This window comes from Metopolophium dirhodum, chromosome 1, assembly GCF_019925205.1.
Source record: "Metopolophium dirhodum isolate CAU chromosome 1, ASM1992520v1, whole genome shotgun sequence".
Classification (NCBI taxonomy): domain Eukaryota; kingdom Metazoa; phylum Arthropoda; class Insecta; order Hemiptera; family Aphididae; genus Metopolophium; species Metopolophium dirhodum.
The window spans coordinates 54,068,559-54,083,311 of record NC_083560.1 but is presented as its reverse complement, the minus strand read 5'-3'; the positions used below and the strand labels follow the sequence as shown (position 1 = coordinate 54,083,311).

Below are 14,753 nucleotides of genomic sequence, written 5' to 3'. Positions count from 1 at the left end.
AATATTCACAACGCTAACCCAGCTACTCGCATTTTGACGAAAGTAACAACCTTCCACAACAACAGTTGGCAAGTACGAATTTCTTTGGACAAGAGCCACGAGTGACACGATCTTTGATTCAGGACAATGGAATGAGAACACTACTTATAAGGGAGCCAGGACTACAGCATATTTAGATGTTGGCTGGCATAGCCATTGAGACCTGAGCACCTTCTCGCCACTCGCGCCGACATGACTTGTATAGGTAACTTAATAATTTTTGCTTAAATTGAAATAGAAATAAACAATCATTTTATTTACTGTTGAAATTGTCATCAACAATTTATTTAAAAACCACCTGGATCTCAGGCAGTTCATATTTATGATATATGATATATTTAACTATGAATTATGATGTAGTATTATTGATATGTACTAACTATTACCTAATTACTATTTAGGAAATCAAATATCATCAAATACTTAACTGGGTGCCAAAAATAACATCAAATTGTCACAATAAAATTCCACGAGTGAGAAATCTATGAAACCAGGTCTATTTTCTATACCCAGGCCTATGACCGGTAATGAAGCCAGACGCCGCGTCCAGAGTTCCAGACGCTGCGGGGAAAACGTACCTTGATGATCGTATTCTCGTGGCTAATGCTAAAACAACATCGGATGGCCACAATTCTACGAATCGGAGAAATCTGTGAAACCTGCTATACGCCTGTACGCGGGCTGCTTAAAAGTCATGACCATAGTTCTTTTAAGCTAAACGGTATTGACTAGTATTCACTTATGAATATTCACAATGCTAACCCAGCTACTCGCATTTTGATGAAGGTATAGTTGAAATTGTCTTCAGCTATTTATTTCATAACTACAATTGTCTGGATCTCGGGCAGTCCGCTTAAAACAACTGGTGCAGTCAATATAGAATTTTTCAAGATGAGGCAACCATGAAAGGCACACTGTTTGACAAAGAAGACCTGCAGTATTCCTCGTCAAAAATTCTGAATATGGAACCAAACACAAAACAACTTTGCAGCACTGTCACGATCAACATATCATCATCAAGGAACCTTGTATTATTGTGAGTGAATAGTTAATTAAATTTGTTACATAGTTAAAAAAAAAAAGCATACAACTATTAAAAGTAGTTGAGTATATAGGTCATATTAAAGTGTTATTGAGATTATTATATTGAGTTGAGGTTATTATTATTGAGGGCATAGGTATTACATTGGAGTTATTATATGAAATTATTAAAAGGCATATTTCTTGAGATTATTAAATCATTATAAGATTATTATTGTAAATTATTGAGGGCATTTATTGAGAATCGAAGGCGTATTAAATGAGTATTAAAAACATTTTATGGACAATACAGAAACAGGTAAATCTCCATTTTAAGTAGCTAATCCATCGTATGAAACACATGTAGATTCAGATGCATAGGCGCAAATTGCAAATCACATTGTGGCTAATTGGGCATAGCCCCGCCCCCAAATATACCAATAAAAGTACAGTTTTTTAATTGTATGAGATCGAATGAATGTTAAAAATGTTATTCAAACCCCAATTCCAGTAAAATGCGCTGCAATGATGTCCAGGGTATAGTCAATTACTCCTTATCATCACTGATGGATTGAACAATTTATATTGTCATATAATATGTGTAAAATATCATGAATCAATATATTTTGTTTATTAAACAACTTGTAAGCATCAATAGCTATTACAATTCATAACATAATAAAAAACATAATGATCATGTACACTATACAAATCTACATAGTTACATAACCTTTAAAAACTGACCAGTTAAGAAGTCTAAGCCAAACTGTTACAGTATCTTTATGTAAATTTTTGGTCATTCTTCTCCTAAATTATTTTATTTAATATAAAGTATTTAATTTTTGTTATGTACTAATTGTACCCCATTAATTAACATATAATAATAAAAGGTTCACAGAAATTAACTTTAAATTAAACATATTAATAAAATCCACACCCAAGCTATCTAATTCCTAAGTTTCCTTAGAGTTAACATAATTATTAAACTTACCTTTATAATTGTTTTTTCTAGTTTTACAAACTTTTGCTAAATGACCTCTGGCCTTACATAAATAATTGCTATTGAACTATTAATGCAGGTAAGGGTTCCGTAAATTTATGATTTTTCTAACCACATGCATAACATCTTGGTTTACTTGAAGATGATGGTCCCTGCTTCCGTGCTCCTGTTGTAGTCGTTGCTCCTTCATTGTCCGTATTCTTATAGTTCTTGTTTTGTATCTTCTCTTTATTGTTGTCTATGAGGGTATTTCATAATATTAACCTCTTCATGCACGAGATTTTTTTTTCTTAAAAATGAATTATTAAAATTCGGAATCATACAGCTTGTTGCTTTAAGATTTTGGGAAAAATAATAATAAAAATTTTTTTATTTTTTAAATTTTTTAATCGTTTTTTATCATGTGGTATTATATGATACCTAGGTGCAATATTTCAAAGAAAAAAAATTAATTTTTTTAAAAATTATTCATATTTTTTTAAAAGAATTATTAACTTGTATATTTAACATTTAAACATAACTATTATAACATTACCCTTTCTGGACGATAGCTTAAAAACATTAAAAATATAAAAAAAAATTTGTGAATTTCGATTTTTTTCCTATATCTAAGATAGGGTATGAACAAAAAAATCCATTATTTTTGATCCTTGATCCTTATTTTATCCTGGGACTCAAAAGTCCCGTCAGTCCTTTACGGTCTGGACTTATAAGTCCCGTCAGGCAATTAGGTCACTTTTCTTATACATATAAACAATACAAAAAAAAACACGTTTTCCTAAGGATTTTTTTATTTTAATTTTTAAAAAATACAAACGATTACAATTTAGAGAAAATATTATTTTTTTTATATACTTAAGATGTTTTTTTATAATTCATGATACTCAGAAAAGCAGTTTTTTTTTTCATTGACACATAGATGGACCTTGCAATACGAGCATTTTGAATGTGGTCTTGACTCAATACCTTTATTGCTGCATACTTCACATCTTCCCCGTTGTGTTACGAATGTTGGATGATGGATACCTAGATTTCCAGTGCGGACGTCTCTTGGCATACAATAAGCTGATTTTCTTCTTTTTAAATTTTTTTGGATTTGAGCTGGTGATTTTTTTTTCTGTAGTAATTGTTTGGTTAGCAAACCTCGTACAACAGCTCTTCTGTATTCCAACACTGGAATTTTCTCAAATAAGGTACAATAAACTACATAAGAATTTACAAACATAATATCGATCAAACCAAAAAACAATCTATGCCACCACTTGCGAGATTTCCTATCTATATCATACAATGCACGTAATCTGTCAGCATGGTCTACTCCACCCATATATGAATTGTAATCTGAGACCACAGTTGGACATGTTACTGAAACTGAAGTACCATTCTTTTCTTTTCTGTTTACAGATGTAACTTCGGAACCATGAAAATTAGATATAAAGTTGACGGCCTTATTATCCATCCACTTAAAAAATGAAATCCCATCTGATAAAAACTTTTTATCGTGTTCGCCTCTTTTCATTTTTTTGTCTGTACACATCTCTGTAGGTAACCCTTTTCTGTTTGTCCTTATTGTTCCGCGAGCTAGAGTGTTCTCTAGTTTTAGTTTCTGCACTAAAGGTAGTGAAGAAAAATAATTATCAAAGTATATTTCTCGTTGTTCGTTCCAAATTGATTTGGTAAGTTCCAAAACCACTCGTTCACCCAGTCCATATATTTTGTCAAACTCGTGATTTACAATTTCTTCTTTACCTTGGTAAATTTTGAAAGCTAACATGTATCCTTTTTGATCTGCTAGGCTCCAAATTTTGTAACCTCTCTTTACTGGTTTCATCGGATTATATTGCTTCAATGTTGACCTATCCTTAAATTTCACCATACTTTCATCAACACTAACTTGTCTAGTACCAAAATAGTTACGTTTGAAAGATTCATTAAGCTTATCTATTATTGGTCTTAATTTGAATAACTTATCTTTGTTGTTTATAGGCAATAGTGTATTGTCATTACAGTGTAGATGAATGAGAATTTTTTCAAACATATCTCTAGACAAAGCATTTGACACAAGTTTAACTCCAAGATCATCTGATGTACTCCAATAGTCTTAATATGACGGTAAACGGTTATATCCCATCAAAAAGTTAATACCTAAGAATACCAGCATATCTTCTCTCTGTATTCTAAGTGTTTTATTTTTCTGTGTGCCATATAAGTTTGTCTGATAAACCAAATCATTCAAAATTGTTTCAACAAATACCATAAATACATCTGTAGGGGTATTGCATCTAAAAATTTGTTGCATTCGAAAAATCGAAAAATGAAATGATAATTTTGATAATGATAACAGACTATAATCACAACTATATTATTTTTTTCTGATAGTGTATGGGACATAGAAGTCCCGTCAGTCAGTATGACCAGTTTATTAATATTCTTTAAATTTATACAGATTTTATACTTCGATGGAATTTAAAGTCCCGTCAGTCCAGAAAGGGTTAACATTTCTTAAGTTTTCTAAAATATAAAATCCGTTGAAATATTTTAAAAATACAAAACCTGAATAGTTTTTTACTGATCACAAGTATGAATTATCTGTGCATAATAAAAATATAGATCATAAAATAATGAAAGACAAAACAAAATGTATTTCTTCAATTAGGAACATTAGTAAAAATTGTGGATTACCTCTAACCACAGTTCCACAGTATATAATAATATTATAATAACAAATTTAAATATAAACAAAACAAAACAAACTTTTTTGATAAAAATGCACCACTTGTAAATAGTAAAACTATAGATAAAATAATGAAATACAAAACAAAATATATTTCTTCAATTAGGAACGTGTTAGTGATGTCCGTGAGCGTTAAATATTTCCGACGCGGAAATGCACAATTTGAATATATCATCTGTTTTTGTATGACGGACGTTCACTTCAGCAGTGCGACTTCGTTAAAGGTCGTTGGCGTCAAACTATTTACCCAAGGACGAATTGTATTTATGTGATATATTTTGGATATATTTCGTTATAACTTTGGCTAATACGTTTTTAAGTGTTCAGTATATTCTTTTGTTGATGGCCGAACTTGATCCCTTCATGTTTTCGGCCAATCGCTCACTTGCCATAGATTTTTTACTAACTAATTAAAATTTCAACCGTTCATATTCGAATAAATTGTCTATGAAATGTTTAACCTTAACACCATTTCTGTTCAGGGATTGTTGTACCAATAACTGGATATCCATTGATGTGAAAGGAGATTCCCATTTACTGGAAAAACATATTATTTCCTTAACTAGGTTTCCCTTCATTCGTCAGCTTCGGTACATCGGTGATGTCCGTGAGCGCTAAATATTTCCGACATACTAATTAAAATGTCAACCGTTCATATTCGAATAAATTGTCTATAAAATGTTTAACCTTAACACCATTTCTGTTCAGGGATTGTTGTACCAATAACTGGATATCCATTGATGTGAAAGGAGATTCCCATTTACTGGATAAACATATTATTTCCTTAACTAGGTTTCCCTTCATTCGTCAGCTTCGGTACATCGGTGATGTCCGTGAGCGCTAAATATTTCCGACATACTAATTAAAATGTCAACCGTTCATATTCGAATAAATTGTCTATGAAATGTTTAACCTTAACACCATTTCTGTTCAGGGATTGTTGTACCAATAACTGGATATCCATTGATGTGAAAGGAGATTCCCATTTACTGGAAAAACATATTATTTCCTTAACTAGGTTTCCCTTCATTCGTCAGCTTCGGTACATCGGTGATGTCCGTGAGCGCTAAATATTTCCGACATACTAATTAAAATGTCAACCGTTCATATTCGAATAAATTGTCTATAAAATGTTTAACCTTAACACCATTTCTGTTCAGGGATTGTTGTACCAATAACTGGATATCCATTGATGTGAAAGGAGATTCCCATTTACTGGATAAACATATTATTTCCTTAACTAGGTTTCCCTTCATTCGTCAGCTTCGGTACATCGGTGATGTCCGTGAGCGCTAAATATTTCCGACATACTAATTAAAATGTCAACCGTTCATATTCGAATAAATTGTCTATGAAATGTTTAACCTTAACACCATTTCTGTTCAGGAATTGTTGTACCAATTACTGGATATCCATTGATGTGAAAGGAGATTCCTATTTACTGGATAAACATATTATTTCCTTAACTAGGTTTCCCTTCATTCGTCAGCTTCGGTACATCGGTGATGTCCGTGAGCGCTAAATATTTCCGACATACTAATTAAAATGTCAACCGTTCATATTCGAATAAATTGTCTATGAAATGTTTAACCTTAACACCATTTCTGTTCAGGAATTGTTGTACCAATTACTGGATATCCATTGATGTGAAAGGAGATTCCTATTTACTGGATAAACATATTATTTCCTTAACTAGGTTTCCCTTCATTCGTCAGCTTCGGTACATCGGTGATGTCCGTGAGCGCTAAATATTTCCGACGCGGAAATGCACAATTTGAATATATCATCTGTTTTTGTATGACGGACGTTCACTTCAGCAGTGCGACTTCGTTAAAGGTCGTTGGCGTCAAACTATTTAGCCAAGGACGAATTGTATTTATGTGATATATTTTGGATATATTTCGTTATAACTTTGGCTAATACGTTTTTAAGTGTTCAGTATATTCTTTTGTTGATGGCCGAACTTGATCCCTTCATGTTTTCGGCCAATCGCTCACTTGCCATAGATTTATTACTAACTAATTAAAATTTCAACCGTTCATATTCGAATAAATTGTCTATGAAATGTTTAACCTTAACACCATTTCTGTTCAGGGATTGTTGTACCAATTACTGGATATCCATTGATGTGAAAGGAGATTCCTATTTACTGGATAAACATATTATTTCCTTAACTAGGTTTCCCTTCATTCGTCAGCTTCGGTACATCGGTGATGTCCGTGAGCGCTAAATATTTCCGACGCGGAAATGCACAATTTGAATATATCATCTGTTTTTGTATGACGGACGTCCACTTCAGCAGTGCGACTTCGTTAAAGGTCGTTGGCGTCAAACTATTTAGCCAAGGACGAATTGTATTTATGTGATATATTTTGGATATATTTCGTTATAACTTTGGCTAATACGTTTTTAAGTGTTCAGTATATTCTTTTGTTGATGGCCGAACTTGATCCCTTCATGTTTTCGGCCAATCGCTCACTTGCCATAGATTTATTACTAACTAATTAAAATTTCAACCGTTCATATTCGAATAAATTGTCTATGAAATGTTTAACCTTAACACCATTTCTGTTCAGGGATTGTTGTACCAATAACTGGATATCCATTGATGTGAAAGGAGATTCCCATTTACTGGAAAAACATATTATTTCCTTAACTAGGTTTCCCTTCATTCGTCAGCTTCGGTACATCGGTGATGTCCGTGAGCGCTAAATATTTCCGACATACTAATTAAAATGTCAACCGTTCATATTCGAATAAATTGTCTATGAAATGTTTAACCTTAACACCATTTCTGTTCAGGAATTGTTGTACCAATTACTGGATATCCATTGATGTGAAAGGAGATTCCTATTTACTGGATAAACATATTATTTCCTTAACTAGGTTTCCCTTCATTCGTCAGCTTCGGTACATCGGTGATGTCCGTGAGCGCTAAATATTTCCGACATACTAATTAAAATGTCAACCGTTCATATTCGAATAAATTGTCTATAAAATGTTTAACCTTAACACCATTTCTGTTCAGGGATTGTTGTACCAATAACTGGATATCCATTGATGTGAAAGGAGATTCCCATTTACTGGAAAAACATATTATTTCCTTAACTAGGTTTCCCTTCATTCGTCAGCTTCGGTACATCGGTGATGTCCGTGAGCGCTAAATATTTCCGACATACTAATTAAAATGTCAACCGTTCATATTCGAATAAATTGTCTATGAAATGTTTAACCTTAACACCATTTCTGTTCAGGAATTGTTGTACCAATTACTGGATATCCATTGATGTGAAAGGAGATTCCTATTTACTGGATAAACATATTATTTCCTTAACTAGGTTTCCCTTCATTCGTCAGCTTCGGTACATCGGTGATGTCCGTGAGCGCTAAATATTTCCGACATACTAATTAAAATGTCAACCGTTCATATTCGAATAAATTGTCTATGAAATGTTTAACCTTAACACAATTTCTGTTCAGGAATTGTTGTACCAATTACTGGATATCCATTGATGTGAAAGGAGATTCCTATTTACTGGATAAACATATTATTTCCTTAACTAGGTTTCCCTTCATTCGTCAGCTTCGGTACATCGGTGATGTCCGTGAGCGCTAAATATTTCCGACGCGGAAATGCACAATTTGAATATATCATCTGTTTTTGTATGACGGACGTCCACTTCAGCAGTGCGACTTCGTTAAAGGTCGTTGGCGTCAAACTATTTAGCCAAGGACGAATTGTATTTATGTGATATATTTTGGATATATTTCGTTATAACTTTGGCTAATACGTTTTTAAGTGTTCAGTATATTCTTTTGTTGATGGCCGAACTTGATCCCTTCATGTTTTCGGCCAATCGCTCACTTGCCATAGATTTATTACTAACTAATTAAAATTTCAACCGTTCATATTCGAATAAATTGTGTATGAAATGTTTAACCTTAACACCATTTCTGTTCAGGGATTGTTGTACCAATAACTGGATATCCATTGATGTGAAAGGAGATTCCCATTTACTGGATAAACATATTATTTCCTTAACTAGGTTTCCCTTCATTCGTCAGCTTCGGTACATCGGTGATGTCCGTGAGCGCTAAATATTTCCGACATACTAATTAAAATGTCAACCGTTCATATTCGAATAAATTGTCTATGAAATGTTTAACCTTAACACCATTTCTGTTCAGGAATTGTTGTACCAATTACTGGATATCCATTGATGTGAAAGGAGATTCCTATTTACTGGATAAACATATTATTTCCTTAACTAGGTTTCCCTTCATTCGTCAGCTTCGGTACATCGGTGATGTCCGTGAGCGCTAAATATTTCCGACATACTAATTAAAATGTCAACCGTTCATATTCTAATAAATTGTCTATGAAATGTTTAACCTTAACACAATTTCTGTTCAGGAATTGTTGTACCAATTACTGGATATCCATTGATGTGAAAGGAGATTCCTATTTACTGGATAAACATATTATTTCCTTAACTAGGTTTCCCTTCATTCGTCAGCTTCGGTACATCGGTGATGTCCGTGAGCGCTAAATATTTCCGACGCGGAAATGCACAATTTGAATATATCATCTGTTTTTGTATGACGGACGTTCACTTCAGCAGTGCGACTTCGTTAAAGGTCGTTGGCGTCAAACTATTTAGCCAAGGACGAATTGTATTTATGTGATATATTTTGGATATATTTCGTTATAACTTTGGCTAATACGTTTTTAAGTGTTCAGTATATTCTTTTGTTGATGGCCGAACTTGATCCCTTCATGTTTTCGGCCAATCGCTCACTTGCCATAGATTTATTACTAACTAATTAAAATTTCAACCGTTCATATTCGAATAAATTGTCTATGAAATGTTTAACCTTAACACCATTTCTGTTCAGGGATTGTTGTACCAATAACTGGATATCCATTGATGTGAAAGGAGATTCCCATTTACTGGAAAAACATATTATTTCCTTAACTAGGTTTCCCTTCATTCGTCAGCTTCGGTACATCGGTGATGTCCGTGAGCGCTAAATATTTCCGACATACTAATTAAAATGTCAACCGTTCATATTCGAATAAATTGTCTATGAAATGTTTAACCTTAACACCATTTCTGTTCAGGAATTGTTGTACCAATTACTGGATATCCATTGATGTGAAAGGAGATTCCTATTTACTGGATAAACATATTATTTCCTTAACTAGGTTTCCCTTCATTCGTCAGCTTCGGTACATCGGTGATGTCCGTGAGCGCTAAATATTTCCGACATACTAATTAAAATGTCAACCGTTCATATTCGAATAAATTGTCTATGAAATGTTTAACCTTAACACAATTTCTGTTCAGGAATTGTTGTACCAATTACTGGATATCCATTGATGTGAAAGGAGATTCCTATTTACTGGATAAACATATTATTTCCTTAACTAGGTTTCCCTTCATTCGTCAGCTTCGGTACATCGGTGATGTCCGTGAGCGCTAAATATTTCCGACGCGGAAATGCACAATTTGAATATATCATCTGTTTTTGTATGACGGACGTTCACTTCAGCAGTGCGACTTCGTTAAAGGTCGTTGGCGTCAAACTATTTAGCCAAGGACGAATTGTATTTATGTGATATATTTTGGATATATTTCGTTATAACTTTGGCTAATACGTTTTTAAGTGTTCAGTATATTCTTTTGTTGATGGCCGAACTTGATCCCTTCATGTTTTCGGCCAATCGCTCACTTGCCATAGATTTATTACTAACTAATTAAAATTTCAACCGTTCATATTCGAATAAATTGTCTATGAAATGTTTAACCTTAACACCATTTCTGTTCAGGGATTGTTGTACCAATAACTGGATATCCATTGATGTGAAAGGAGATTCCCATTTACTGGAAAAACATATTATTTCCTTAACTAGGTTTCCCTTCATTCGTCAGCTTCGGTACATCGGTGATGTCCGTGAGCGCTAAATATTTCCGACATACTAATTAAAATGTCAACCGTTCATATTCGAATAAATTGTCTATGAAATGTTTAACCTTAACACCATTTCTGTTCAGGAATTGTTGTACCAATTACTGGATATCCATTGATGTGAAAGGAGATTCCTATTTACTGGATAAACATATTATTTCCTTAACTAGGTTTCCCTTCATTCGTCAGCTTCGGTACATCGGTGATGTCCGTGAGCGCTAAATATTTCCGACATACTAATTAAAATGTCAACCGTTCATATTCGAATAAATTGTCTATGAAATGTTTAACCTTAACACAATTTCTGTTCAGGAATTGTTGTACCAATTACTGGATATCCATTGATGTGAAAGGAGATTCCTATTTACTGGATAAACATATTATTTCCTTAACTAGGTTTCCCTTCATTCGTCAGCTTCGGTACATCGGTGATGTCCGTGAGCGCTAAATATTTCCGACGCGGAAATGCACAATTTGAATATATCATCTGTTTTTGTATGACGGACGTCCACTTCAGCAGTGCGACTTCGTTAAAGGTCGTTGGCGTCAAACTATTTAGCCAAGGACGAATTGTATTTATGTGATATATTTTGGATATATTTCGTTATAACTTTGGCTAATACGTTTTTAAGTGTTCAGTATATTCTTTTGTTGATGGCCGAACTTGATCCCTTCATGTTTTCGGCCAATCGCTCACTTGCCATAGATTTATTACTAACTAATTAAAATTTCAACCGTTCATATTCGAATAAATTGTCTATGAAATGTTTAACCTTAACACCATTTCTGTTCAGGGATTGTTGTACCAATTACTGGATATCCATTGATGTGAAAGGAGATTCCTATTTACTGGATAAACATATTATTTCCTTAACTAGGTTTCCCTTCATTCGTCAGCTTCGGTACATCGGTGATGTCCGTGAGCGCTAAATTTTTCCGACGCGGAAATGCACAATTTGAATATATCATCTGTTTTTGTATGACGGACGTCCACTTCAGCAGTGCGACTTCGTTAAAGGTCGTTGGCGTCAAACTATTTAGCCAAGGACGAATTGTATTTATGTGATATATTTTGGATATATTTCGTTATAACTTTGGCTAATACGTTTTTAAGTGTTCAGTATATTCTTTTGTTGATGGCCGAACTTGATCCCTTCATGTTTTCGGCCAATCGCTCACTTGCCATAGATTTATTACTAACTAATTAAAATTTCAACCGTTCATATTCGAATAAATTGTGTATGAAATGTTTAACCTTAACACCATTTCTGTTCAGGGATTGTTGTACCAATAACTGGATATCCATTGATGTGAAAGGAGATTCCCATTTACTGGATAAACATATTATTTCCTTAACTAGGTTTCCCTTCATTCGTCAGCTTCGGTACATCGGTGATGTCCGTGAGCGCTAAATATTTCCGACATACTAATTAAAATGTCAACCGTTCATATTCGAATAAATTGTCTATGAAATGTTTAACCTTAACACCATTTCTGTTCAGGAATTGTTGTACCAATTACTGGATATCCATTGATGTGAAAGGAGATTCCTATTTACTGGATAAACATATTATTTCCTTAACTAGGTTTCCCTTCATTCGTCAGCTTCGGTACATCGGTGATGTCCGTGAGCGCTAAATATTTCCGACATACTAATTAAAATGTCAACCGTTCATATTCTAATAAATTGTCTATGAAATGTTTAACCTTAACACAATTTCTGTTCAGGAATTGTTGTACCAATTACTGGATATCCATTGATGTGAAAGGAGATTCCTATTTACTGGATAAACATATTATTTCCTTAACTAGGTTTCCCTTCATTCGTCAGCTTCGGTACATCGGTGATGTCCGTGAGCGCTAAATATTTCCGACGCGGAAATGCACAATTTGAATATATCATCTGTTTTTGTATGACGGACGTTCACTTCAGCAGTGCGACTTCGTTAAAGGTCGTTGGCGTCAAACTATTTAGCCAAGGACGAATTGTATTTATGTGATATATTTTGGATATATTTCGTTATAACTTTGGCTAATACGTTTTTAAGTGTTCAGTATATTCTTTTGTTGATGGCCGAACTTGATCCCTTCATGTTTTCGGCCAATCGCTCACTTGCCATAGATTTATTACTAACTAATTAAAATTTCAACCGTTCATATTCGAATAAATTGTCTATGAAATGTTTAACCTTAACACCATTTCTGTTCAGGGATTGTTGTACCAATAACTGGATATCCATTGATGTGAAAGGAGATTCCCATTTACTGGAAAAACATATTATTTCCTTAACTAGGTTTCCCTTCATTCGTCAGCTTCGGTACATCGGTGATGTCCGTGAGCGCTAAATATTTCCGACATACTAATTAAAATGTCAACCGTTCATATTCGAATAAATTGTCTATGAAATGTTTAACCTTAACACCATTTCTGTTCAGGAATTGTTGTACCAATTACTGGATATCCATTGATGTGAAAGGAGATTCCTATTTACTGGATAAACATATTATTTCCTTAACTAGGTTTCCCTTCATTCGTCAGCTTCGGTACATCGGTGATGTCCGTGAGCGCTAAATATTTCCGACATACTAATTAAAATGTCAACCGTTCATATTCGAATAAATTGTCTATGAAATGTTTAACCTTAACACAATTTCTGTTCAGGAATTGTTGTACCAATTACTGGATATCCATTGATGTGAAAGGAGATTCCTATTTACTGGATAAACATATTATTTCCTTAACTAGGTTTCCCTTCATTCGTCAGCTTCGGTACATCGGTGATGTCCGTGAGCGCTAAATATTTCCGACGCGGAAATGCACAATTTGAATATATCATCTGTTTTTGTATGACGGACGTCCACTTCAGCAGTGCGACTTCGTTAAAGGTCGTTGGCGTCAAACTATTTAGCCAAGGACGAATTGTATTTATGTGATATATTTTGGATATATTTCGTTATAACTTTGGCTAATACGTTTTTAAGTGTTCAGTATATTCTTTTGTTGATGGCCGAACTTGATCCCTTCATGTTTTCGGCCAATCGCTCACTTGCCATAGATTTATTACTAACTAATTAAAATTTCAACCGTTCATATTCGAATAAATTGTCTATGAAATGTTTAACCTTAACACCATTTCTGTTCAGGGATTGTTGTACCAATTACTGGATATCCATTGATGTGAAAGGAGATTCCTATTTACTGGATAAACATATTATTTCCTTAACTAGGTTTCCCTTCATTCGTCAGCTTCGGTACATCGGTGATGTCCGTGAGCGCTAAATATTTCCGACGCGGAAATGCACAATTTGAATATATCATCTGTTTTTGTATGACGGACGTCCACTTCAGCAGTGCGACTTCGTTAAAGGTCGTTGGCGTCAAACTATTTAGCCAAGGACGAATTGTATTTATGTGATATATTTTGGATATATTTCGTTATAACTTTGGCTAATACGTTTTTAAGTGTTCAGTATATTCTTTTGTTGATGGCCGAACTTGATCCCTTCATGTTTTCGGCCAATCGCTCACTTGCCATAGATTTATTACTAACTAATTAAAATTTCAACCGTTCATATTCGAATAAATTGTCTATGAAATGTTTAACCTTAACACCATTTCTGTTCAGGGATTGTTGTACCAATAACTGGATATCCATTGATGTGAAAGGAGATTCCCATTTACTGGAAAAACATATTATTTCCTTAACTAGGTTTCCCTTCATTCGTCAGCTTCGGTACATCGGTGATGTCCGTGAGCGCTAAATATTTCCGACATACTAATTAAAATGTCAACCGTTCATATTCGAATAAATTGTCTATGAAATGTTTAACCTTAACACCATTTCTGTTCAGGAATTGTTGTACCAATTACTGGATATCCATTGATGTGAAAGGAGATTCCTATTTACTGGATAAACATATTATTTCCTTAACTAGGTTTCCCTTCATTCGTCAGCTTCGGTACATCGGTGATGTCCGTGAGCGCTAAAT

General features: G+C 33.9%; 1 protein-coding gene across 1 annotated transcript; it reads right to left on the bottom strand.

Moving 5' to 3' along the window:
- Nucleotides 1–2,166: 2,166 nt before the first annotated feature.
- On the bottom strand, nucleotides 2,167–4,316 carry LOC132940131 (piggyBac transposable element-derived protein 3-like). The gene is made up of 3 exons (XM_061007562.1): nucleotides 4,205–4,316; nucleotides 3,203–4,159; nucleotides 2,167–2,297 (listed from the first exon to the last, which is right to left on the bottom strand). The coding sequence occupies exons 1-3, from the start codon at nucleotides 4,314–4,316 to the stop codon at nucleotides 2,167–2,169; spliced, it is 1,200 nt and encodes a 399-aa protein (XP_060863545.1).
- Between the last annotated feature and the right edge of the window lie 10,437 nt (nucleotides 4,317–14,753).